We start from the raw sequence: 24,557 nt of genomic DNA, 5'->3' as shown, positions 1-24,557 counted from the left end.
CAATCTACTGATACTGAGGTGTGGTAAAGGAAAGTACAACGTTTATCGTAAGGTGCCCAACATGGGGCCGAGCAAGGAGTATGGGCAGCTCATGCTCAAAAGATCCAAACTCCCCAGTGGCCTTCAGGGAAGGGTTTTTAAAGACAAAGTGAAGGAGAGGGTCACAGAGCACCTGATCAGCTCATGGACATCCTTCTGATTGGTTGGTGGTGAGGTAACAGGGTGGTATTTTGGGAGTTAACATCATCAACCTTCTGGTTCCAACCTGTCTGGAGTCTACATACTGGAGGTCAGCATGCAGTTAACTTCTTCCACCTCGTTGGCAGTGGTGGGGGGAGGGTGTTAGTATCTGCAAAACAACTCCAGGATATGGCTCAGGATATTATCTTTAGTCCTTTAGGAGGACTAAAGGTCCTTGACTTTGTTTTATGGCTAAACTATTATTATTTTGTCTTGCTTAACTGTTTTCATTTGTTTCCGCATTTTCTCACTTCTCTGATTAAATTTGCTCTTTGGAACTCAGGGAAGGCTTAGGAGGCTAAAGCTTTTCTATAAACAAAAGGCAGGGGATGGGGTGGGGAGGTGTCTGTCCCCAGGAAGGTTCTGCAGGGTCCTGCTCAGTTTCAATAATTTTTCATTGTGTTGCGTTGCGTTATCATTTTGGGTTCTCTGTGTTTGGAGCCTGGTGTTTGGAGTGAGTGACATAGCTGGTGAATGAACCTAGGAAGCTTCCTAGTGCTCACATGTATTCTAGCTTTGTTGTTCTTTGCTTGCCATTGCAAATATATTTTATGGGAAAACCATAGGCTATTCAAGAATTTGAAAATATTGAAACATGTTTATACTGGTTGTTAAGGTATTGAAATAATTTATACTGGTTGGTAAACAGCTGCTACCCCAAGACTCCCAAGCAGCTCTCCTCTTCCCTGTCAGCAACTCTCCTATGAGGATTGCCAGGTACAATATAGGATGTCCACTTACATTTAAACCTGAAGTAAATTATGAATAATTTTTTTAGTTTAAGCATGTCCCATAAAATATTTGGCACATACTTATATAAAAATTTATCTGTGGTCTGTCAGAAATTCAAATTAACTGGGCATCCCAATTTTTTTAATTGCAAAATCTGATGACCCCACTCTACTTGGAATCCAGTCCTATTTACAATCCAGCACTAATGGGTGAAGTCCTGGATTCAGGTCCCTATTAGTCCTTTCTGACTAGTTGATGTTCTTTCGTACAAGTCATTAAATATTTTTAACATAATCTCTGGCATGGCTTTAATGCATGTCAAGGGCCTATCTACTATATCATATTCTTTCTAAAATTTGATAAGAATAACATTACTTACTAATTCTCTTATGTTTTGCTTTTAGACTACTCTTTCTTCACTGTTTTTGTTTTTACTGAAAGTTTTTTTTTCTAAAGACATTTTTATATCATGCAAAATTGTAAGTCTGGTACACCATTTTTTGGTCAAAGAAATGACAAAAACCCAGCTACAAAGAAACTAAGTTACTACCTACAATCTAACTTTTTTTTTTTCTTTTTTTTTAGAAAGAAGGGAAGGGACAGGAGTCAGCATAGGTGAAAAAATTTTTTTTTAAATTTATTTTATTTATGGCTGTGTTGGGTCTTCGTTTCTGTGCGAGGGCTTTCTCTAGTTGCGGCAAGCGGGTGCCACTCTTCATTGCGGTGCGCAGGCCTCTCACTATCACGGCCTCTCTTGTTGCGGAGCACAGGCTCCAGACGCGCAGGCTCAGTAATTGTGGCTCATGGGCCCAGTTGCTCCACGGCATGTGGGATCTTCCCAGACCAGGGCTCGAACCCGTGTCCCCTGCATTGGCAGGCAGATTCTCAACCACTGCGCCACCAGGGAAGCCCCACAATCTAACTTTTTAGAAGAGCTTTGGATCTCTACAAACTTGACAACGTTCCTTGTTTGTGTCATTCAGACTGGTAATCACTACTTTCCATCAAAGTAATTGTGTTACTAAAAATAAGATATTACATGGATTTTGCCATCTTGATATAATAGCAAAGTCAAATGATAATTGTAAACAAATCTTACTATATACAGAATATGCATCTCTGAAAAGTGGTCTGGGAATATATAAATTTTAAAGCAATCATTTCCTTAATGTTTGTTTCCCAAAGTACATTCCACAGGGTACTGATTATGAGAAAATTATACTTGTTTTCTGGGAAAAGGTTTCTTGCCAGGGACATTGTAGATTAAACCTAGTTAATCGGTTACCTTTTCAGTTGGATTTTTTGGAGACTTTATTAAGTACAATTGTGAACTTCCAGGGAAAATCTGTATGTATGTCTAAGTGTGTAAGGTATGTTTGAGTGTGCTTGTGTGTGTGTGTATGCGTGTGTGTGTGTGTGTGCATGTGTGTGTGTGTGTGTCTACATTTCCCAAGCTTATTTTAGCAATTACTCTTGTCACAAAGGTGGGCTTTCAAACATTGCTGCAAATTCCTATTTTGCCAGTCAGAAGCTTGGTATTAACTCACGTTCTCTTTGTATTCATTCTGTAATCGATCCTAATCTCCCCGCCAGCGAATGGATGCCGCTAGTAGACTCCAGTAAAGGTCACATGCTCAAAAAAGCAAATAGAAATACGTATGGATAATTTTGAAAATATCCTTAACATCCTTGCTAGTTAATTTCATTATACTTTCATGGGTACTTTATTTTTACTTGAGGTAGAAAGGCTGATAGCTACTGTGGGTGATTTTACAGACTTGGATAAATGTCTTAAGATTTCTATGCCTGTTTCTTTAAAAATAAAATGAGGATAATGTTGCTTGAATTAGCTGCTTTACAGAAGAAGGTGTCAGTATGTGTGAAGGGTGGGATGAGGGAAGATTCTATATAGTAATGCATTTGAAAGTGCTTTTAAAAAAACAAAGCATTCTGCCTGCCAATGCAGGGGACACAGGTTCGAGCCCTGGTCTGGGAGGATCCCACATGCCGCGGAGCAACTAGGCCCGTGAGCCACAATTACTGAGCCTGCGCGTCTGGAGCCTGTGCTCCGCAACAAGAGAGGCCGCGATAGTGAGAGGCGCGCGCACCGCGATGAAGAGTGGCCCCACTTGCCACAACTAGAGAAAGCCCTCGCACAGAAACGAAGACCCAACACAGCCATAAATAAATAAATAAATAAATAAATAAAATTTTTTTAAAACCAAAAAAAACAAAGCATTATTCACATGTGCAGTATGATGATGGATCTTCAGTTGACAGTGGCTCATCCACTCCAGCTTTTAGTTTTCTGATTTTCCAGACTCACTATTAGTCCTACTATTCTATAAACAAAGATATAAAACTGTGACGTGATACTAAAGGGAAAGTTACAGTATTTTCCTCTAATGCAAATGACCATTTCCCGAACTGTTTGATTTGTATATATGTGCTTTCATATGATGGATTTCTGGAAGTGTGTGCCCTTTAACCTAAAAGGTACCAGCCCTTACACGCCAAGGTTATGCTATTGATGGCCATCAATGAGATAATGAAGGAAACTTCAGTTAGTGTTTCCCCTGCGTCTATTGTATATTAATGGTAGGTGATTTCAGGTCCCCAGCCATATTATGCCGATATTGTTTTATGAGCATCCACAGTACAGAAAGACAGGAGGGCTGATGGAGTTGCCATGCTAACACACGTTCTATCGTCTCTTGTCCCTCTGCCACTTATCCAGAGAGTGCAGCATCCACACGAGTGTCCCTCCTGTGGAGGCTTTGGCTTTCTTCCGTGCTCCGTCTGCCACGGGAGCAAAATGTCAGTGTTTCGAAACTGCTTTACGGACTCTTTCAAGGCCCTGAAGTGCACGGCTTGCAACGAGAATGGTCTTCAGCGCTGTAAGAGCTGTGTTGGTTAAACAGAGCTCCCACCCATGGGGTGCCTGGTTTCATTGACTGAAAGCAATAATTTGGTTTATACTTTTTATAAAAAAATGGCTATGTTTCTGGATTAATCAGTAAACATTGTTTATTATAATTTCCTTTGTTTGGAGCTTTTGCTGTGACCACTTTCATTGATGTATTAAATAAATGTTTATTCAACAGCTACTATGTGCCAAGCCCTGTGCTAGACCCTGGTTTCTAATTGGAATTAATGGAGGACCTGATAAAATTCCAAGATATCCAAAGTCTGGTTCCTTATATGTGTTCGATTTTCTAAAGAAAATATACAATATATCCAATGGTGTCTATTGCAATGCCACCCTACTGTTTAGGATGAGTTAATTCAGCTCTCCAGATGCGTACATTTTATGTGAGCCTCAGCTATAGGGAAGAAGAGAGCTCTGGGCAGTGGGAAAGAATATGATCTTACTTATACTTAAGGAGTAAATTATTTTTTAAGCTGTAAAATAGTCTTGGAGCTGATGATATTAATGATAAATTATTAATGTTATCCGATGGATTTCTTAGTGATGATACAAAAGCTGCCAGAAGACTTATCTGGATTTATTGTTTTAAACATCTGCTTTGTGCTATTGTCCCTGAAAACCCTCCAGAAAGATGCTGTTATGGTTATCTTGGACTGGACACAAAATATTACAAAGTTTGAAAACATAGTAGACAATATCAGCAAAGTGGCCAAAAGGAATTTCTGCTATAGTTATTAGCTGATGCCTACCTGTACGTGTGTCTGTACTCTGATGGATTCCCTTATGAATGGTTTTAATAAATCACCTTCACTATATCTGTGATAAGGTAATTAAAACATTTTACATCTTGGTTTTGCAAAAAGCTATAAATATTTACTGAGTACTTTCTAATCATCCAGGCATAGTAGAAGGCATGGTTTCTGCTTTCATGGAGCTCACACTCTAAGAAAGAAGGAAGTATTAAACAAATAATCATAAGCAAGATGAGTCTTATAAATACTACACAAATGGTACAGTATGCTCTGGGAATGTGTAGCAGGAGGACCAACCTAGATGAATTAGAAAACGGTAAGAATAGACTTTGTTGAGCAACTGACATTTAAATGGAGACATCATGGGTAATTGGTCAACTAATTAGTCACAGAACAAGGGGGATAATACTTCAGGTAGAGGAATAGCATATTTGGGGACTCTAAGGTCAGATAAAAGTTGTTTGTTTGAGGAACTGTAAGAACTCCAATATGGGTAGTTCCAGTCTGGTAAAAGTGGGGCAGTTTTTGGCAGACTAAGCCTCCTGCTATTAACACATTTACTTTGAACAAAATAAGGAAAAATAAACAGCTGTTGAAGACATTGGAAAGCAACTAAAACCAGAAAGGAACTGGAAGGAATTCAATCACTGGAAGAAAGCAAACAAACAAAATAAACCCTACATTTATCCAGCTTACCTTCTGAGAATACTTCCCAGTTTGCACAGAATATAGCTCAGAAAGAAACTACAAACTTACTGGCTTGAAAAAGTAAAATTGGAATTTGGAGCTGCAGAGTACCTGGAATTGAATGGAAAATTCTAAGAAATGAGAGGGCCAAAGAGAGGGGAGCCCCCATGTCTGCTCATATATTCCACCCAAATCCTTGGCTGATTCCTAACCTGCATACACAGAGGAAGGAAGTATCTGGGAGGTGAAAGAGTTGAGCAGAGATTTCAGCAGCTGCCTGTATTGCAAAGTCAGAATCTGGAGTTCAAGTGGTAAACAATAAATATTTCCTTGAAATCTCAGAAGGGCGTCATCTTAAGACCAAGGAGTAAAGGCTATGTTGTAGAGCTAAGGGAAGAAACAAAACAGACTTGCCCTTGGAAGGCCTAAAGCCAAACTTCCATGGTATTGTGGTATCTTTCAGTACGTGACTGCCTGCTAGAATAAAACTCAACACTCAAACAAGGAATAGAAAGGAGCTTTTTGAATGTGAAAATCTAAGGCTAACTGCATACTTAATGGTAAAATATTAAATGCTTTCCCCCTAAGATCAGGAAGAGTGCATAAATGTTCACTTTTATCACTTCTATTCAACATTGTTATGGAGGTTCTGGCTAGTGAAATAAGGCAAGAAAAAAGAAGTCATAAAAATTTGGGAAAAAAAATCTCATTATTTGTAAACAACATGATTGTGATGTGGAAAATCCAAAGGAACCTACAAACTAGTAAATATCAAAGTAAAGTTAGCAAAATTGTTGGATTCGAAGTCTTTAGACACAAATTAGAAATACAATACACAGCAAAAAACAATTAGATTATAAATTAATTATAAAATTAAGATAACACAATTTATAATAGTATCAGAAAACATCAAGTATGTGGAATACATTTCACAAAAGATGTGTAAAAATTCTACATTTAAAACTACAACATAGATTTGCTGAGAAATTATAGACCCAAACACATGGAGAAATATACCATGTTTACGGACTGGAAAACAGCATTTTAAAGATTTCTATAGTTTCAATGCAATCTCAATGAAAATCCCACCAGACTTTTTGTAGAATTGACCAATAATTCTAAATTTATATAAAAATGCAAACAATCTAGAGTATCCAAGAAATTTTGAACAAATAGAGTAAAAATAAGTATAGACAAATAGATAAATAAGATAGAATAGAGAATACAGGAATAGACACACACATTAACATCAAATTGATTTCAATTGATTTTTGCCAATTCAAGGCAATGGGGAATGGAAAGTCTTTTTAACAAATAGTGCTGGAACTACTAGATTCCTATATGGAAAAAATGACCTTGAAAACTACTGCTACTACCACTGCTACCTACCACTAATGCTACTGCAACTAGGGGCTAGAGGCCAGGGTACTGCTAAACATCCCACAAAACATAGAACCACACCTCCCCTCAAAAAAGGATTATCTAGTCCAGTCAATAGTGTCAAAATTGAGAAACTCTAACCTAAATGTTAAAGCTAAACCAGGAGAATATCTTCACAATCTTGGAGTAGGCAAAGATGCTTTTAACCAGTTACAAGATGTCTAAGTATAAAAAATTATAAATTAGACTTAAAATTAAAATCTCCTCATTAAGACAGGGTTTAAAAAAAATGAAGAGGGAAGCCACAACCATGAGAAAATATTCAAGGCACAAATACCTGCCGAAGGACTTGTATCTAGGAGAGATATATATATATACACACACACATACATACATACATACATACATATATACACACACACATATATATGTGTGTGTATATATATATATATATATATATATATGTAAAGACAGCCTAATAAAGAGGTGGTTAGTAAACACATCACAAAAAAGACACATGGATGGCTAAAAACAAAAGGAAAATATGTGTCATTAGTCAGCAGGGGAATGCAAATTAAAACCAAAATGGGATATTACTACATAATATTTAGAATGGCTAAAATTTAAAAAGACTGAAAATATAAAGTGTTGGTGTGGATATGGCATAACTGAAACTCTCATACATTGCTAATGAGAATGTTAAATGGTACAACCACTTAGGAAAACCATTTGATTGTTTCTAATAAAGGTAAACATACACTAATTGTATGCTCAGCAATCTTACTCCTAGTTATTTATTCAAGAGAAATAAAAACATATGTCCGTACTGTATAAGAGTTTCATGGAAGCTCTATTCATGATAGCCAAAAAGCAGAAAGATTTCAAATACCCACTGACAGGAGAAATGATAAGCAAACTGTAGTATATTAATACAGGTACACACTTCCTAGTAGTAAAAAGGAACAAGCTATTGATTCTAGCAATAATATGGATGAATCTCAAAGACATTTTATGAATAAACTTAGCCAGATACAAAGGGTATGTACTATGTGATTCCATTTATATGAAGCTATAGAATAGGCAAAATTAATCTATAGAATGGCTGCCTCACAGTGGGGAGGGGACAGGAGGAGGAAATTAAATATGAACAGAACTAAGACAGTGGTAGAGTTATGGCTAGTTGAGAGTAGATTTCCCGTCTGTCAGGAAAAATGAAGAGTTTCTTGCATCAATGAACAGTTTCTCATCACAATTCCAATACGGTTCTGAGATTCTAGAATTAAGTAGTAAGGCCTATCCAAAAGTTCCTGACTACTCAGGCCTTGGCTATGTTTCTGCAAATCCAACCATAGTCCCAGTGTCCTCTTGTCTGGGGGTACATTCAGGATGGAGAAATACAGCAGAACAGTACAAGAAGTTCTAATTTTCAGGCCCCATCTTGGACTATGGGTTCAGAGGACAAAAACTCGCTGACTTTCAATTGTGTTCATGAGGAATTTGTTTTGCTTTCTATCTGTATTCTGTTTTTCATGTACTGGTGTGGAATTAAAGTGTTATGTTCTCTGCTAGTTATCTGTGAGCCTCTAAAGAAGAGCATTATGAAAGAGTAATGAAATTTAAAAGAAAATCTTAAACATCTTGTAGAATTGCAGAAGTTAATAAGAGAAAGAGGCTCAGAAAATAAGCTCATAATAGGCTTATTTAAACATAAATTTGTGTTAACTTTCAGAGAGAACTTGGTTTAGACGCTACACATCTATCTGCTTCAGTCTTATAGAATGTAAGTGCAAGGTAATTAAACCTGATATATTTATTCTGCACTGTTGTTGTGTGGGATTAATTAGAATATATAGGAAAGTACTTTAAAAACACAAAGCATTATACAGAGGCATAGAATAATTTCCTAATCACCATGAAAATTATGCATCTTCAATATATCCTTTTACTGACCAGATAAGGAAATGAACTCACATTCATTGGACACTTCTGTATGCTTGGCTTTTTAGAAAGAATCTCACTTATTCTTCACAATACTGTGAAGAAACTGCGATTCGGAATGTTAATTCCCTTTTCTAAAGTCTTGACATTTATCCTAATTTGTTGTATCTTAAGTGTCCATGTGAGCTGCCTTTATCTCTGGTATAAAATGGGAAATCAGTCGAGAGCAAACAACAAAGTTGCTCAAAGATAAACACCTACATAAACAGTAGAGTCGAAATGAAGAGAAAGGTCTGTCCTGTGCTTCTGTGCTCTTATAACTTCCTCTCTGTAAGTATTCATTGATTTCAAAAGCCAGGAAATGCTGGCTGTTGGCAAAGGACACAGAGTAATGCAATCAGGCTGCGAATAATTTTTTTAAAAAGATTAAGAGGAAATCAGGAGATGATGCATACCTAATAATATAAATATATAGTAATTTTTTAATCTTCTTGTTGTCCCAGGGTCTTTTTTAAAGATAAATTTTTGGTATATTGTTTACAGTTTTGTCTGGTCTTTCATGCACAAACCTCACACATAGCAGAGAAGCTAGTCTGTAGCTCCTCAAAGCAGAGTGAAAAATTTAAACTTTTTTGGCAAGCAATATGCATATAATATCCTTTTAGATTTCGGGTATTGTTTCTCCTGATCTTTTGTAGTTTCCTCACCTATAATAATTTGACAGTAATTTTTTTGTTTTTTTACTTGACTTCATGAAGTTATTTCTAAGTCATTAAACTTAGTTTCCATAGAATAAAACATATTTCTCTTTGTTCTCGAATTTAACCAGTATGTGTAATATTTTGTTGTAATAAACTATTATACTCAATAAAAATTAATATGTTATTATATAATTATACACATAATTATAAACCCAATTATAAGGCAACGATTTGGGAAGAAACAAAACTGACGCTTGATAGATTCTGTTTGCTGGTAGCAGAAATATGCAGGCGGAGAGGAGTGTTTCTCCTGGTTGCAAGCGTTCAGCAGGCAGGAGACATCGGAAGGAACGGGGAGCGTCTGCCAACCTTGAAAGTCTGCAAAGTGGAAATTGACTGTGAAAGCTTTAGCTAACTGATGTGACGGTAACAGTAACCAGGGTCATTTAATAATAGGCTCAAGGTCATTCATCCTCACCTTCTGCCTTTCAGGTTCATCAGCAGCTGGTATTGCTTAGCTACCAGCATTTGAAAATGCAGCCTGTGTTTGACTTGCAGTGTTTGACTGGAGACTCAGTGACTTTGGAAGATATGTTGTTCTCTGCAAGGGTGAAACACTTCCACACCTGCTTCACTTAGAAAGAGACAGTTTCTCTCTGTGTCTGGCTTATTTCACTTCACACAATGTCCACGGCTATATGGAATTTTAAAAGTTGAATACATAGTAGCAAAGAGTAGAATAGTGGTTACAAGGGGTGCGGAGCAGGCAAACAGGGAAATATTAGTCAATGGGTACAATGTTGTAGTTCTATTGGATCAATAAGTTTTAGAAATCTAATGTACAGCATGATGACTAGAGTTAATAATGCTGTATTGAATACTGGAGATTTGCTAACTGAGTAGATTTCTGGTGCTCTCACCACACACGCTTGCATAGACAAGTGCACACACATGCACAGGAAAGGAAATGGTGAGGAGATGTGTAAATTAACTTGACTGTAGTAATCATTTCACTATGTATATGCATATAAATCATCATGTTTTACCTCTCAAATATATACAATTTATATTAAAAATAAAATAAAATTTAAAAATTAAAAAAATAGACAGTCTCACTGAACATACTGACACTTTTTTGCTTTACTGGAAGCCATTGCAGGGATTCTTACCAGGAAGCACTACTCTTTAGAGAACCACTGGAAATTCTTTAATGGGAGAAAAATTTTTTTCAACTATGGGGGAGTATCCATGTTTCAAAGCATAATTCCTCTAAGAAAAGAAAGAAGACCCATTCTGATGGAAAATCTGTTCTGTCCCTATTCGGAACTTTTTGAACTTTTTCATTGAACCTAGCATAGAACACACTGGAAAACTCAAAATGCGTGATTCAGTAGCAAGGTGACTTTGAAGGGAATATAACTTTCATAGAAGAATATAAGATAGCCTAAAAGCTTTGCTTATATGTAGCAAAACTGAAGCCGACTCTTAATATTAATCCATATCTAGAAAATCCATATTCATTCTCTGCATTGTACATGGCTCATTTAGCAATCTCTGCTCTTAAGTAGTTACTTTTTTTCTCTCTGTTTTCTGTGATCTTAACCCTTTTCTTTCCCTCCCCTTGTTAGAAGAATATCAATATAAATGTTATCTTGAGTACCCAAAAGAGAGGTAGATAGATCAGCTACAAAGCAAAATATTTGCATCATCTAGAAAATGGTGCTAGATGTGGTGCCTATTTTATACAGTAAAAGAAAAATGTTAATACAAATGGAAAATAGTGATCTTTTAAATGTTTTTCTTATAAATTGCTAGTTGCTTTGGTCCATGTTTTGCGTATTGTATATTTTTGTATACTGCTTTGCATTTGACAGATGAAGGCATTGTGAAGCCCGAAAAGCCCCCAGGAGAAGCATGGGTACCAAATCTAAGGTGCTGTTTCCTGGAAGACCAGATGCCACTCATTGCTGTGAAGTTTACATATTTGCTTTGACCTTTGGAGGTCTGTTTTGAGTGGTTTCCTGTTTGCTGTAGATTTTGCCTGGAAACAGAATTGTCGATATATTTTCTGTCACATTTTTATTTTCTGACTAGGAAATATTATAGCATGCTTTAATCCTAGGAAAGAGAAATTTATCTGTTTTTCAGAACATTCTTCCCTAAGGTAAAATTGTACTCTGTATTTTTTCAGTAGTTGCTATGAATCCTTTGCTGTTATAAATATGTGAACAGCTGTAGTAGTGTGTTACCCCCACTAGATGTGTCCTCTTCCCATTTTCTTCTCCTTCCATGTTTGTAGAAGTGGGAATTGGGGAAGATCTTTGAGCCTATTTATAAAGTAGAAGTCTCTGAATAAAATATATGTTTGTTAACAATGTTATTGTGATAAGTAATTGTGTGTAGTAATTCCCTGAGTTTCTGGAATCAAAACTAAGCATGGGAGTCTCAGTTAAGAAATGTACCAGGTATTGTGAGGGCTACAAAGATGAATATAATGTGACTTTGTCCCTAGCATGACTGGGGAGATAAGACAGGTTATAGTTAAATATAACATAAGCTCTGTCATGTAGATTATTGGTTCTCAGATGTCTGGTAAAGGCGCTGAATAATATAAGATGCTCAAAAGGGCAGAATATATGAACATAGGAGCCTTCTTTGGGGACTTAGCTTGAAGCAGTGCCTTTAATAATAACTTGAATTTCTATAGGCAAAGATATGGATGGAAAGTCATGCCCAGCTCTGAACTCAGGCAGGTGGAAAACAAGGTGCTTAGCACAATGTCTGGCAGATGGCAAATATCCATTACAGGTTCCAAATGTTCCCAGAGATGATGATGATTCCAATGTGTCATTGTGATTAGGAGCACAAGCTCTGGATTTGAATTATTTGGTTTTGAATCCCAGTTCTGCCGTTTGCCAGCTCTGTGACTTTAGGCAAGTTTCTTATACTTTCTGTGCCTCAATTTTCTTATTTGTAAAATGGGAGTAACACTAATACCTAACTTATAGAGTTATTGAGAGTATTAAATTAATAACTAAAGTACCTGTATACTTCAGTACCTGCCACACCGGATTAGAGATAGTTTGGGACTAGATTGTAAAAGCTTTGAAAGCACAGGACTTTGTATTCATCCTGTAAGCAATGAATGCCTTTTCAGTCAAGTTATGTATTCCATGAAAGATTGTTTTGGTAAAAGAAAGTAATGGTATATATCTATATAATTTTTGGTTGCACTGAGCAGCATGCGGGATCTTAGTTTACTGACCAGGGATGGAACCCGTGCCCCCTGCAGTGGAAGTGCTGAGTCCTAACCACTGGAGCCCCAGGGAAGTCCTGAAGTAATTATATATTAAAAGAAGTGAGGTACATTTATATATATGTATAACTGATTCACTTTGCTGTACACCTGAAACTAACACAACATTGTAAATCAACTATACACCAATAAATATTAAAAAAAAAAAAGAGAGAGATTCCATACTTTCATCCCTAGAGTCTGATTCAGAGAGAAAATAAAGAAGAGAGGGACTTGGGAAGTAAAAACTTAAGCGTTTAGAATGCAGTATGCACTCTTCACAAATGACATATATAAGGCTGGTTTTTGCATAATCAGAATATATGAATCTGGAAACCAAGAGGAATGAATCCTCTAAATATTACTCTTATATTTTGGCTCAAAATATTTTTGTTTCTTATTCCTATGATGTTAGGCTATTGATATCTTAGTATTCAAAGCAGAAATTCTTCCATCGGGAACCAAAACAATGGTTTATTGAAATGAAAGTCGAGACATTTATAAGGTCATTTTTAGCTTCTGATGACACCAGACGTACAGAAAAAAAGGTTACAGTTCGGCTGATTTATCCTGTTTGTCAATGGAAAGTAGCAGGCAGGGGGCTATCTAGAACCAGGCAGTTTCTCAGACATCTCCTAGTACTGCCACAGCCAGTGACGGAGGTTAATGGAAGATAATAGTCTCACAATAAAGGCAGGGCAATCATAAGGTGAGGTAACCTGGAGAAGAAGATTTGGATCACCCTACTAGGAAAAGAACCCAATCCACTGAGGTGTTCACTGAAGGAGACTTAACAAGAAATAAGAAGAGGAAGAACTTTGTAAATACAAACCATATTTTATGACCAGCTGTAGAACCACAGATGGGAGTTGTGATCCACATATTATAACTTTCCCCAGTATCTCTCCCCATTGTGTTTCTTTACGTGTATCACTTAACCTCTGTACTTTCTCGCCCCTTACCTTCCCCTACTACTTTTCAGAGTATGGAGTTGGTAATTAACTTTATAAGTGAGTCTATATTTAACTTTAACTTCATATCAAAACTTCATCAACCATGTCAGTCATTGTCTCTATCTTTGGGTCAGCTTCATTCTTTCTCCAGTTCAGTCAGATATGTAGGGGTAACCTGGGTTAGAACCAAAGACTTATAGGTTCTTGTCGGTGGGGGAGACATTTTTCCAGCATATCATGTAGCTGATGAGAATAGTGTTTGTTTTTGTTTTTGTTTTTTTAACATTAAGCTAGTTTATCATTGTGCTTTGGAGAACAATGCCTGGGAATGAGAGTGTGAACTAAAAACAAGTATAGATCTGATTCCTTTACTGTGGCCTGGATGGGAATCTGGACTAGTAAGTGTATCCCAGTAAGAAGTGACAAGCACCAGTCGTCAAACTGTGTTGGATGTGTCTTTGACAATGACCTGTGACTGTGAAAATCATGCCACTATTGGAATAATCAGATAATCAAAATGAATTAAAGACTTAAATGATCAGCTAATGCTCAGGAAAGCAGGGTCCCCCCAGAATTTTGGAAAATCCAAGGGCTTAGAAAACTCTCACCTGAGAGATATTTACTTCCTACTAACTCCCTGCTAGTAAGGAAGAGGTTGATCTGGGCAATTGTTGGAAGAGGTTGATCTGGGCAATTGTTGGAAAAGTCAAAGTAATGTACGGTAGGTTTATGCCAGTACATTTTCTTCAAATATCTGAGTAGTAGGAGTGATCTTTGATGTCTACAGTAACTTACTTCTGAATATTACATTTATACATGATTGCTCTAGCTTTTTGTAAAATAAAGGGAAAAAAAGGAAAAAACCTAGCACAATACACACTTTGATGTTGTTTCCTTTAGAACTTTTCACCTATATTTGTATGACCTTTGTAAATGTCAATCAGCCTCTTTTTTTACAGCTTTATTGAAGTATAACTGACAATAAAAATTGGACATAATTACATTTTACAATGTGATGTTTTGATACTTGTATGCATTGTGAAATGATTACCACAGTCAAGCTAATTAACTGGTTTTAATCACCTCACATACTTATCTTTGTCTGTGTGTATGGCAAAAACATTTAAGATCCAGCCTCCCAGCAAATTTCAAATGTACAATATAATATTATTAACTATAGTCAGCATCCTGTACATTAGATCTCTAGAATTTGATCATTCCACGTAACTGAAACTTTGTACCCTCTGGCCGACATCTTCCCTACCCCTCCTCTCCTAGCAAACCACCATTTTACTCTCTGCTTTTATATGTATTCTAAATATGAATATAAATGTAAACTTTTTAGATTCTAAATATAAATGAGATCATGCAGTATTTGTCTTTCTGTGCCTGACATTTCACTGAGCATAATGTCCTCTAGGTCCACTCAGCTTGTCACAAGTGACAGGATTCCCTTCTTTTTTAAGGCTAAATAATATTTCATTATATATATATGTACCACATTTCCTTATCCATTCATCCATCAATGGACACCTGTTTATGCTCCATTGAGGGGCTGTAATCTCACCTGAAATCCTTCGCTCCTGTGAAGGTATTTTTGTGCATGGATAGTTGTTCAAATTGATGTTTCTGTGAGTGGAGGAGCACTTGAAACTCCTATTCTGCCATCTTGCTGACATCACTTTCTCTCTCCCTCTCTCTCTCTCTCTCTCTCTCTCTCTCTCTCTATATATATATATATATATATATATATATGTAGAAGTGGTGATTCACTCCTAAATTTTCCTTCATGGTTGCAAACATTATTACTTTTCCACATAGAGGTAGGACAATCACATTTCAGATTATAAATTAAAGTTTTTCTGACACTAGTTAGAATTTCCTGTGCATGGGCATCAGTCTACTGTAAACTTGTTTTTGTTCCTCAGAGAGAGTTAATTCTCCCTCTTGTTTGTCAACAAACAAGATATCTTGTGTGGAAAAAATGAAGTGTGCATCCTAAATGCCACAAAGATGCTAAAAGGGAGCAAATGGCTGAAACTCATTGGAACACTCATCTTGGAATATTATTGAAAAATTAGGACAGAATTAGAGACTGTTAGATTACAAAACAAGAGAAACAAACTACCTCCAAACCCTTGGTGTATATGTTTTAAGTAGCACCAGAAGAACAGTTGTGACCTATGTGTTTAGCAGTTTCTGATGCTCTGGGTTACTATCTTTATACTAAAGCATATTCACTAATATCCCAGCTCCTCCATTTTTCTCTCCAGGTGCTGGAAATTTTGGCGCTGCTCAATAGAGGTCTTACCTCTAAAATACATAGAAGACACAAATCTTAAAGAACTGGAATGCCATTACTTTGTGCTTCTTTTAATATCTAGTTGTATTTATCTTAAAAAAGTAACACAGGATTTAGGTATTACTTGGCAGAATGTATTAGTGTTGACGTTCCATCTGACAACTTTAAAAGAGGTTTTAAATTGAATTATTCAGTGATGTTTATGGGCTTAAATAATGATACAATGAACAAATATGAACAAAAATTCATGACCTGTATAAATATGACTTTCCCCCATACAATTTCCCTGACTGCATTTTCACAGTATTGTTCCAAAAAGTTCTATCAATTCTTCCTTGCCCAGGCAGTCTTAACACAAAGGCTACTAGTGTTTCTAGATTTTTTTGTGTGTACTTGTATAGGCGGCAGTATAGATTATGAGCTCAAACATAGAATGGAAGATCTGACATTCTGAGACCTGAAAAAAACTCACATGGTTCAATGTTTTGGACAAGGAAACTGATGGTAAATTTTTAGTAAAATGTCCTCTGAGATCTAATGTAGGCATGTGCTCTCTTTTGAAACTTTTGCTGCCTCTTATATTTAGAGCTTGTATACAGCTTGAGGGGGAGACACTCTAACTCTTCTTTAAAGGAAGTTTTATTTAACTTTCTCCGAGCAGATTACAGCCTCCTGCCATCTTCCTCCATTGCTCCTTTTCCTGCTCTTTCCTCTCCTTTGAAGATTAGTTCAGCATGTGGGAATAGAAACCTCTTATTTTCTTTCATGTTTTCTTCCTTCTCAAACTGCTGTCTTAAGAAAAGCCAAGTGATGAACTAGAATTTTTGCTAAAAATGTGCTGCTTAATGATATATAGAAAATATACTAAATATTTCCCTAGTAGTTTGAAAAGTAAAGTCTCTAAAAAGTCAAAATCTAGATTTTCACTAGGTGAACATGCTATAGAATTTGAGGTACATCTGCCCAAGATATAGGAAAAATTGATTAAAAATCAAAATATGTAATTAGGTTCGTACCTTTGTTTTCCTACATAGTGAAGTTAATCAACACATGAAAATTAAATGTAATTGAAATAAAATGGTCAGTTTTTGTTTTTCAGTCTTACAGACATTTTTCAAACTCTTGCCAAAATTGCAGATCTAGGTGAAATGTAGTGACAATTTTCATGGTCTGAAAGAGGGTTGTAGATACTGGTGAAATATGTGCTACCACTTTTCACTGCTTGACATACCACATCCTGGAAGTCTGTTTTGTTTTAATGTAGACATTGTTCTGAAATAAGGAAACAATTTAAGGAAATTACTGCCATATGAAAAACAAATTTTCACTTGAAACTCGAACTAGGGCTGTAACTGTATAATACAACCAACTGCTGGGTGTCAAATTCTGCTGAAAGACTTTCAGAAAAACTTTGATAATTATGAATCTATCTTCACCAACGCCTTCCAATTAACTATAAACTTCATCTCCTCACCTTCACAAATTCTAGCCCAGGAGAATAATCAACTATCCATAGACATGTTTATTTTAATGTGTGAAATTCATAGTAGAATCCAGTGCCTTTTGTTTCAAAGTGAAAAGGTGGGTTTCACCAGCTGGGTTTCAAAGACCATACAAATTGGAGCTGGATGGGCCACTGGAGTGTGAATGAAAGACTTATTGCCTTTGGCCTGCTCATTTGGAGCCCTTTTCTAGCTGTGCACATGTTTTCCCAAACCATTCATCTTGTATTGAATTTCCTGCAAACACACAGATACTTCTGTCCCATTGCACAGCCCACCTAATGCTTTATTCATTGGATTTGATTTATGTATACTGTGCTTATTTCTCCCAGTGCTCTGATGTGAACTTAATACAAATTTTCTCCAAGGCAAATCCAGCAGCCAAAACTAGTTTTAATAAAAGCAAATACCAGAAAAGTATGGAAAGATGAATCATGTGTTATAGCTAGGGATCCTATCAGTAGGGAGCAACGAGGGTTCCAAAGGAGTTCCAAATGTGTTTCAGAAATAAAGATACTTGGCCTTTGAAAGCTTTTAGGGAGCACAATTGGGTTGACAGTCACATCCAAAGTAGTACATGAAAGAGAAAGGTAGAAGTTTTGAACGCAACTTTTTGATGATGACTGAACCATCAGTCTTTAAGACTAATTTATGACTCTTGCCAAGTTTTGTTCCCCCAGGCCTTCAGATATGTTCAGGGGAAATGATATTTTTGAAAGTAATGACATTATACTCTTCTAAAAAGAAATACAAGCAATGTTTTGTGGGACTTCTGCGTTTGAGAACTTTTGAAAAGTTTGGTCACCCTGTGTGAAAGTGATTTGACTCTGGGTCATGTAAGCAGAAGTATTATTTAAGATGAACACAATGCCACTGAGGGCCTCGAATTTAATTTTAGAGTGACTGAGAACATAGACTCTGGAGGATTGTACATTTTATAGCCTATGAAAAACACAGCTGATAGCAGATTTCAATAACATTTTTATCAGACCTGTGCAATCAAGAACACAGAGGCCACTCATGTATTCTAGGTATAAAAGATTTAATATATAAATGAAAGAGGTACCCAACTGTTGGAAGAGTTGGGGGTCCAGGGAGCCACTGTTGAAGATCTCAGCCTGAAACCTCAAATAGATGGTTGTCAAGTCCTTACCTGGAATCTGCTGCAATTCTTAAGCATCTCCAGGAAGCTCCCAACAACATGCTAAGGTTTCAGTAGTGAGGCCGGTGGTTCTTGGGCTCCCTAGGAAGACTCTAGGTCTCACGTTTGTCCACACATCTGACGGCAATTGCTTCTGGAAAGTAATGGCTTCATACAAATCTCATGCATATGCTTCTCATTGGCAAGTCCTAACCCAGAACCATGCAAAGGAGAAGGATGGTGGGAATTATAGAATATAGTCTCTACCTTTACGGTCCTTACCTGAAGTCTTGGAATTGACCTCAGAAGAGAATAGAAGTCATGATAAACTGACAGTGAACTCTCCAGCCTAGTTTTTGAAGGTAATTTCAGGGAAGTACAGGAAATTGTGCTTCAGATATAAAAACCTGAAAAATACCAGTAAAGTAGACACTGGAGGGGGAAAATTAAACACTCAACTTATAAAGTATCTTCTACTTGTGTAGGCAAAATATAGAATTCCGGAAGTCTAACTTCTTACTGTTTGGTAAATTACTTTAAGAATGCCAGTTCTTAAAGAACATGACCTAAAAGGACAATGGTGAATATATAGTAAGTATCTGCGCAGCTTATGAACCAGTAAACTCTCCTTTGCCAAGGAAACATACGACAACCCTAGTCCCCAAAGCCACATAATGAAATCCTTGTTCACAAGTTGCTTTGACCATGGGAAGGCATTTGGCTCAACAAGGCTGATAAGATTCTTCCTCCAGGGAATCTTAGGTGAGTCTGGGCTTTTCCTGAGTGTACCAGATCTAACCTTGGGACACTGGGTTAGCCAAGGTCTGCAGGCCATGTGGACTGGAAGCTGAACTATGGAGAGAGAAACAAAGAGAAAGTTCAGAGAGCAGCAAGATGACGGGTGAAGTGAGAGCTCTACAACTTTCCACTTCCTTCTTGCAGTCTCGTTTGGAGACCTGGGGTTGCCGCCCTTGGATTCTACAAAATATCCCTGTGTCTATCTAGTACATTCTACCCCCTCAGTCTGTCTCAGATATATATATATATATATATATATATATATATATATATATATATATATATATATATATATATATATTTTTTTTTTTTTTTTTTTTTAAATTTTATTTATTTATTTTTGGCTGTGTTGGGTCTTCGTCTCTGTGCGAGGGCTTTCTCTAGTTGTGGCAAGCGGGGGCCACTCTTCATCGCGGTGCACGGGCCTCTCACTATCGCGGCCTCTCTTGTTGCGGAGCACAGGCTTCAGACGCGCAGGCTCAGTAGTTGTGGCTCACGGGCCTAGTTGCTCCGCGGCACGTGGGATCCTCCCAGACCAGGGCTCGAACCCGTGTCCCCTGCATTAGCAGGCAGACTCTCAACCACTGCACCACTAGGGAAGCCCTCAGCTATATTTTTGTTTTTCCTTAATGTGTCTTGAGTTGGCTTCTGTTACTTGTGATCATAAACCACTAAAAAGGATGTTCATTGTATTTAAAATACTATTCAATTCAGGAATATCTCAATTTAAGAGCGTCTCTAATGAACAAAATAATGCCACTATTGCCTGCATATTTCGTTTTGATTCATTTATTCATTTCCACATTCTTATTTTTCCTACCATCCTGTCCTGTGATTCTGGAACTTTTAACTGACCCTCCCCCTCCTTTCTCCCATCTCCCTAACTGATAAGAAGATGAGAAGAGAAATAAAATCTGAAACTCAAACCACGTGGTTTTAGACTTGCTAAAATTACCAGTAAATGAGAGACAATTAAATTTAATGACATAAATGAGGCTCTAACAAGCCTTCAAGGTAACCTCTTCCTAATCCTGTGGGGCAAATAAAGCACAACTTTATTTCTTAGCAATATAATCAAAGCTACACTCCCGAGAGAATGCACTGGATTTCACATCAAATGACAGATCACCAACTTCTCTTCAGCAAGGTAATTGGCCATGCTGGTAAGTATATTATTGCTAATATAAAATATTGTAATAGGTAATAGGAAACCTGAATCAGCAATGGCAGATTTAGAAATGAGTTAAAAATTTGGCAGAGGAACATTTATTGCAATTGACTTTCATATAAGGTAAAAGAGAGAGGGGGGAAGGGAGGAGGGAGCATTTCTTTTTGGCACAAGGCTTTACTGAAAAAAAAAAAGTAAGAAATATATATTATTGCCTGTATCTACTTCATCATTTTCATAAGAAAAAAACAATGACAATTACTTCATGTATTATTTCTAACCATTGCTTTTGTATTATTGCATTAAAGCTAATTTTATTCACTTAGGCCAAGACACAAAATGTGACCACAAAAGCATTCAACAGGAAACATTTATGCCCTAAATAATTCAGGCAGCAGAAGAATTTAGATTACTTAGTTTCCTTTAAATAATTTAGGGGTGGCACTTAAAGACACTGAATAATCTGCCCATGAATTGAGGGGCAAAATTATGGTGCATAATTTTTGATATTTAAATCTTAGGTGTCTTTTCCCTTTTATTCCAGCATGATCAATCTGAAAGAATTGTTTTAAAAGGAATGGGTTATGATAGACTTGCAAAATATCAGCTCTCAGCAGCTCATCAGCACTTTTTTGAATGTTTTGCAAGGAGCTAGAGGATTATAGCCTAATCTAAGGCCCAGCTAGTATAAAGCCTTGCTATGCTTCTCTTGAATGACTCACTTTACACAAGCATTTTCCCTTTTCTATATATTTCACACTATATGTTCCTTTTATAAAGAAGGACCACAGTCCCCTTGAACGTTTGGTATATTGCTCTTAAAAGACATTAGTCCTGTAGCAATTAAAAATATTTTCAGTTTTAGAATAGAATAAGGTGTGTTCAAGTACACCAGAGTCATGACAAAGGTTTTGGTACAAAACATTTCAAATACTTTATAGGAGATGTGGATAATGAAGTCACAGAGTTCCTTTCCTTGACCAAGCCAATCAAGCTATCTGCTTACATCGTTATGCGAATTGAATTGTTTGGTGTTAAAGCACAACAACATTGTTTTAACAAAGCATAATTAAAGTTAAGCTATTAGGATAAGAAAAACTTTCAATAAATTTACATATTGAAGTGGTATGGTTTAGAAATTTTGTTTCTATAATAGGATTTTATTAAATATGTAACATTAAAATTAAGAGAGATAAGCAAATTAAATACTTATAAGCTTATTACATTTGCTAGCTGATTAAATGTAAGTAAATAGGTAATTTACCTTTTCATGACTGCTTATTAAAAATGTTTCCAAAGAGAACAGTTGCAACTGGCTTTTAAAAATTTATTGCTTTTATTGATATTTTACTTGTTCTTCTTTTGTTACTATTATTTTTTTATATTGGCAATATATTATTTTAAAATCAACTAAAATGGGGTATAATTGCATACAATAAAATTCAGATTTAGATTTTTGACAGCAGTGTACACCTGCCTAACTACCATCCCAATGAACACAGCACATTTCCATCCTTCCAGAAAGTTATTCTGTGCCCATTTGCTGTCAGTCTTTCCTGATATCCCATCCTCCAAAATCAGGCAGACCTGAATTCTATTATTATGGACAGTTTTGTGTGTTCTAGAATCTTATACACAAAATCATACTGTAGTTATTTGTGTGTCTGCCTTACTTCACTTAGCATAATGCCTGTGAGATTCATCCCTGTTACTGCATGCATCAGTGATTCTTTGCATTTACTTACCTAGCAGTATCATGTTGTATGAATGCATTACAACTTGTTTATCCATTTACCTTTGGACGGACATTTCGGTTGTCTCTAGCTTTTGGCTTTTGTGATATTACATTAAATTAAATTATTTCTTAAAATAATTTAAATTCTGAAATAATTTCAAACTTAGAATAACACAAAGAATTTAGTTTTCCTCTAGTCATTTAAGAAGTAGTTGATGATATGATGTTCCATCACCCCAAATACTTTGGTGTATAATTCCTATGAACAAGGGCATTCTCCTACATTAGTCACAACGCAACCATCAAAATTAACATTGATATATTATCATCACTGAATCTATAGACCCTGTTTAAATTTCACCAGTTTTCCCAAGAGTTTAAACCAAGACTGCATGTTACAATCTCTTTAATGCCCTTCAATCAGAAACAGTTCCTCAGTCTGTCCTTGCCTTTCCTGATCTGAAAAATTTTTTAAGATTATTTTTTACAGTTACCTTGTAAAATATTCCTCAGTTGGGATTTTACCTGATGATTTTCCATGATTAGATTCAGGTTATGCATTTTTTTGGCAAGACTATCAGAGAAAGAGTGCTGTGTTCTTTTCATTGGATCTGATTAGGTGTTTCACAATCTTAATTTATCTGGTTATTGGTGATGTTAACATTGATCATTTGATTAAGGTGGCATCTGCTATGTTTCTCCACGTAAAATTACTCATGTGCCCTTTTGTGATTAATAAGTAGTTTGTAGAGAGTTACTTTGAGACTATGTAAATTCCCATTGCTCATCAAACTTTCATCTATTCATGTTACCATCCACTGATATTTCTTGGGTAAATTAATATTACTATGCCAAATTGTGATTTTCTAATTCTATCATTTATTTTACATTTATTAGTTGAAATTATGCCAAAAGAAAATGCTTTCTCTTATCAGCACTTATTTATTCATTTATATCAGTATGGATTCATGGATTCCTATTTTTTAAATGGCTTTTAATCTGCTACAGTCATTATTTATTTTGTTATTCAAATTGTTCTAAATGCGGCCATATAGTCTTTTTCAGCTAAGTTTTTTGTTCTTTTAACATGTCTCCATCATTCTTTGAGCACTTTCTTCTTTCTAATACAAGATTTTCCAGGCTAATTTTTAAATTTTCCCTGCCTCATCTTTAAAATTGGCCATTTCATCAAAGAACCTTAGTTCCTTTTAATGGAAATATGTATTTAGAAACCAATATCTGGACACTAGGTGTATTTATCGATATTAGGGTGTCACTTCTCCAGACTTTCTCAGAGGACAGAGTTAGGAGTTTATCTATTTACCTATCTATCTATCTATCTATCTATCTATCTATCTATCTGTCTAATCATATTGATACCTTCAATTCCAGTTTAGCAACAAAGCGTTCATTTTCATTTTCCCTTGTCCATATGCATAACTCTCTTCTCTGAAGGAATATAGAGTACATAATCTTCAATATACTATTTGGTGAATTCATTCTTCCAGTATGTTTCCAATCTCCCATTGCCTCTGCCACCACCCCCTTACTCCTTATGCAGACGCTGTCCCCACCCTGCTCAGGCTCTGTTGACAACCTGCCAGTGAGCAACCACACTCTTCATCTTACTCCAAATTGCAACCACTGTTCCCAACCTGGACTGACACCTACCTTGCTTGCCTCCTCGTAGTGGCTGAATTATTCAGGGAGAAAGAAAGGAAGGAAAGAAGGAAACCAGGTAGCAGTTATATTTAAAGCGTTTAAAATCTCAGACAAAAAATTTTTGAGTTATCTACCCAATCTGCTACTTCAGGGTAACTAACCTGATAGAGAGAATGAACTGTGGCTTTTTAATTTTTATGTAAGGAGCACATTGATTAACCTATTATTCATTTGTAATGATTGAATTTAATAACTATTGTATCAGAACTAAAAGAAAAAGAACTAAAAGAACTAAAACTAAAAGAAAAATTGGAATTCATCATCCAAACCAGGTGGGATGGGATGACAAATGTGGAATGACATTCCCAAAGTCCTATAATTAGGAGGCATTAGAACATTTGCGTTTAGTTTAAAAAAAAAAACAGAAAAAAATGTTTTCATATCTCTGATTTTTTTCCCCCAAAATTTGTGTTTAATTTTTCATGAATGCCAGTAAGGGCTTTTCAGAGTGGTTTATTATTTTTATTGTATAGGCAAAACCAGCAATAACAGCCATTTGCTGAGTGCCTACTATGTGGCATATATTGTATTAAAAGCTGTCCATAGATTTTTTTTATTGATCATTTGTATTTTATTGTTTGT

General features: G+C 36.2%; 1 protein-coding gene across 19 annotated transcripts in view; it reads left to right on the top strand.

The window, feature by feature from the left end:
* Positions 1-24,557, top strand: part of GRXCR1 (glutaredoxin and cysteine rich domain containing 1) — a 364,232-nt gene that overhangs the window by 324,929 nt on the left and 14,746 nt on the right. For 17 of the 19 annotated variants that reach the window (XM_082390756.1, XM_082390754.1, XM_082390750.1 and 14 more), the window contains one exon: positions 3,710-4,008. The exons of the other annotated variants lie outside the window; for them this stretch is intronic. In XM_082390756.1, coding sequence (XP_082246882.1) covers positions 3,710-3,889 — 180 coding nt within the window. In that variant the 3' untranslated portion in view covers positions 3,890-4,008. Of the gene's footprint in view, positions 1-3,709; positions 4,009-24,557 lie in introns of those variants that run through there. 19 annotated transcript variants of the gene reach the window in all.

This window comes from Balaenoptera borealis, assembly GCF_965194805.1.
Source record: "Balaenoptera borealis genome assembly, chromosome: 4".
Classification (NCBI taxonomy): domain Eukaryota; kingdom Metazoa; phylum Chordata; class Mammalia; order Artiodactyla; family Balaenopteridae; genus Balaenoptera; species Balaenoptera borealis.
Note: the sequence above shows the minus strand (reverse complement) of the source record. Positions and strands in the feature narration are given on the sequence as shown.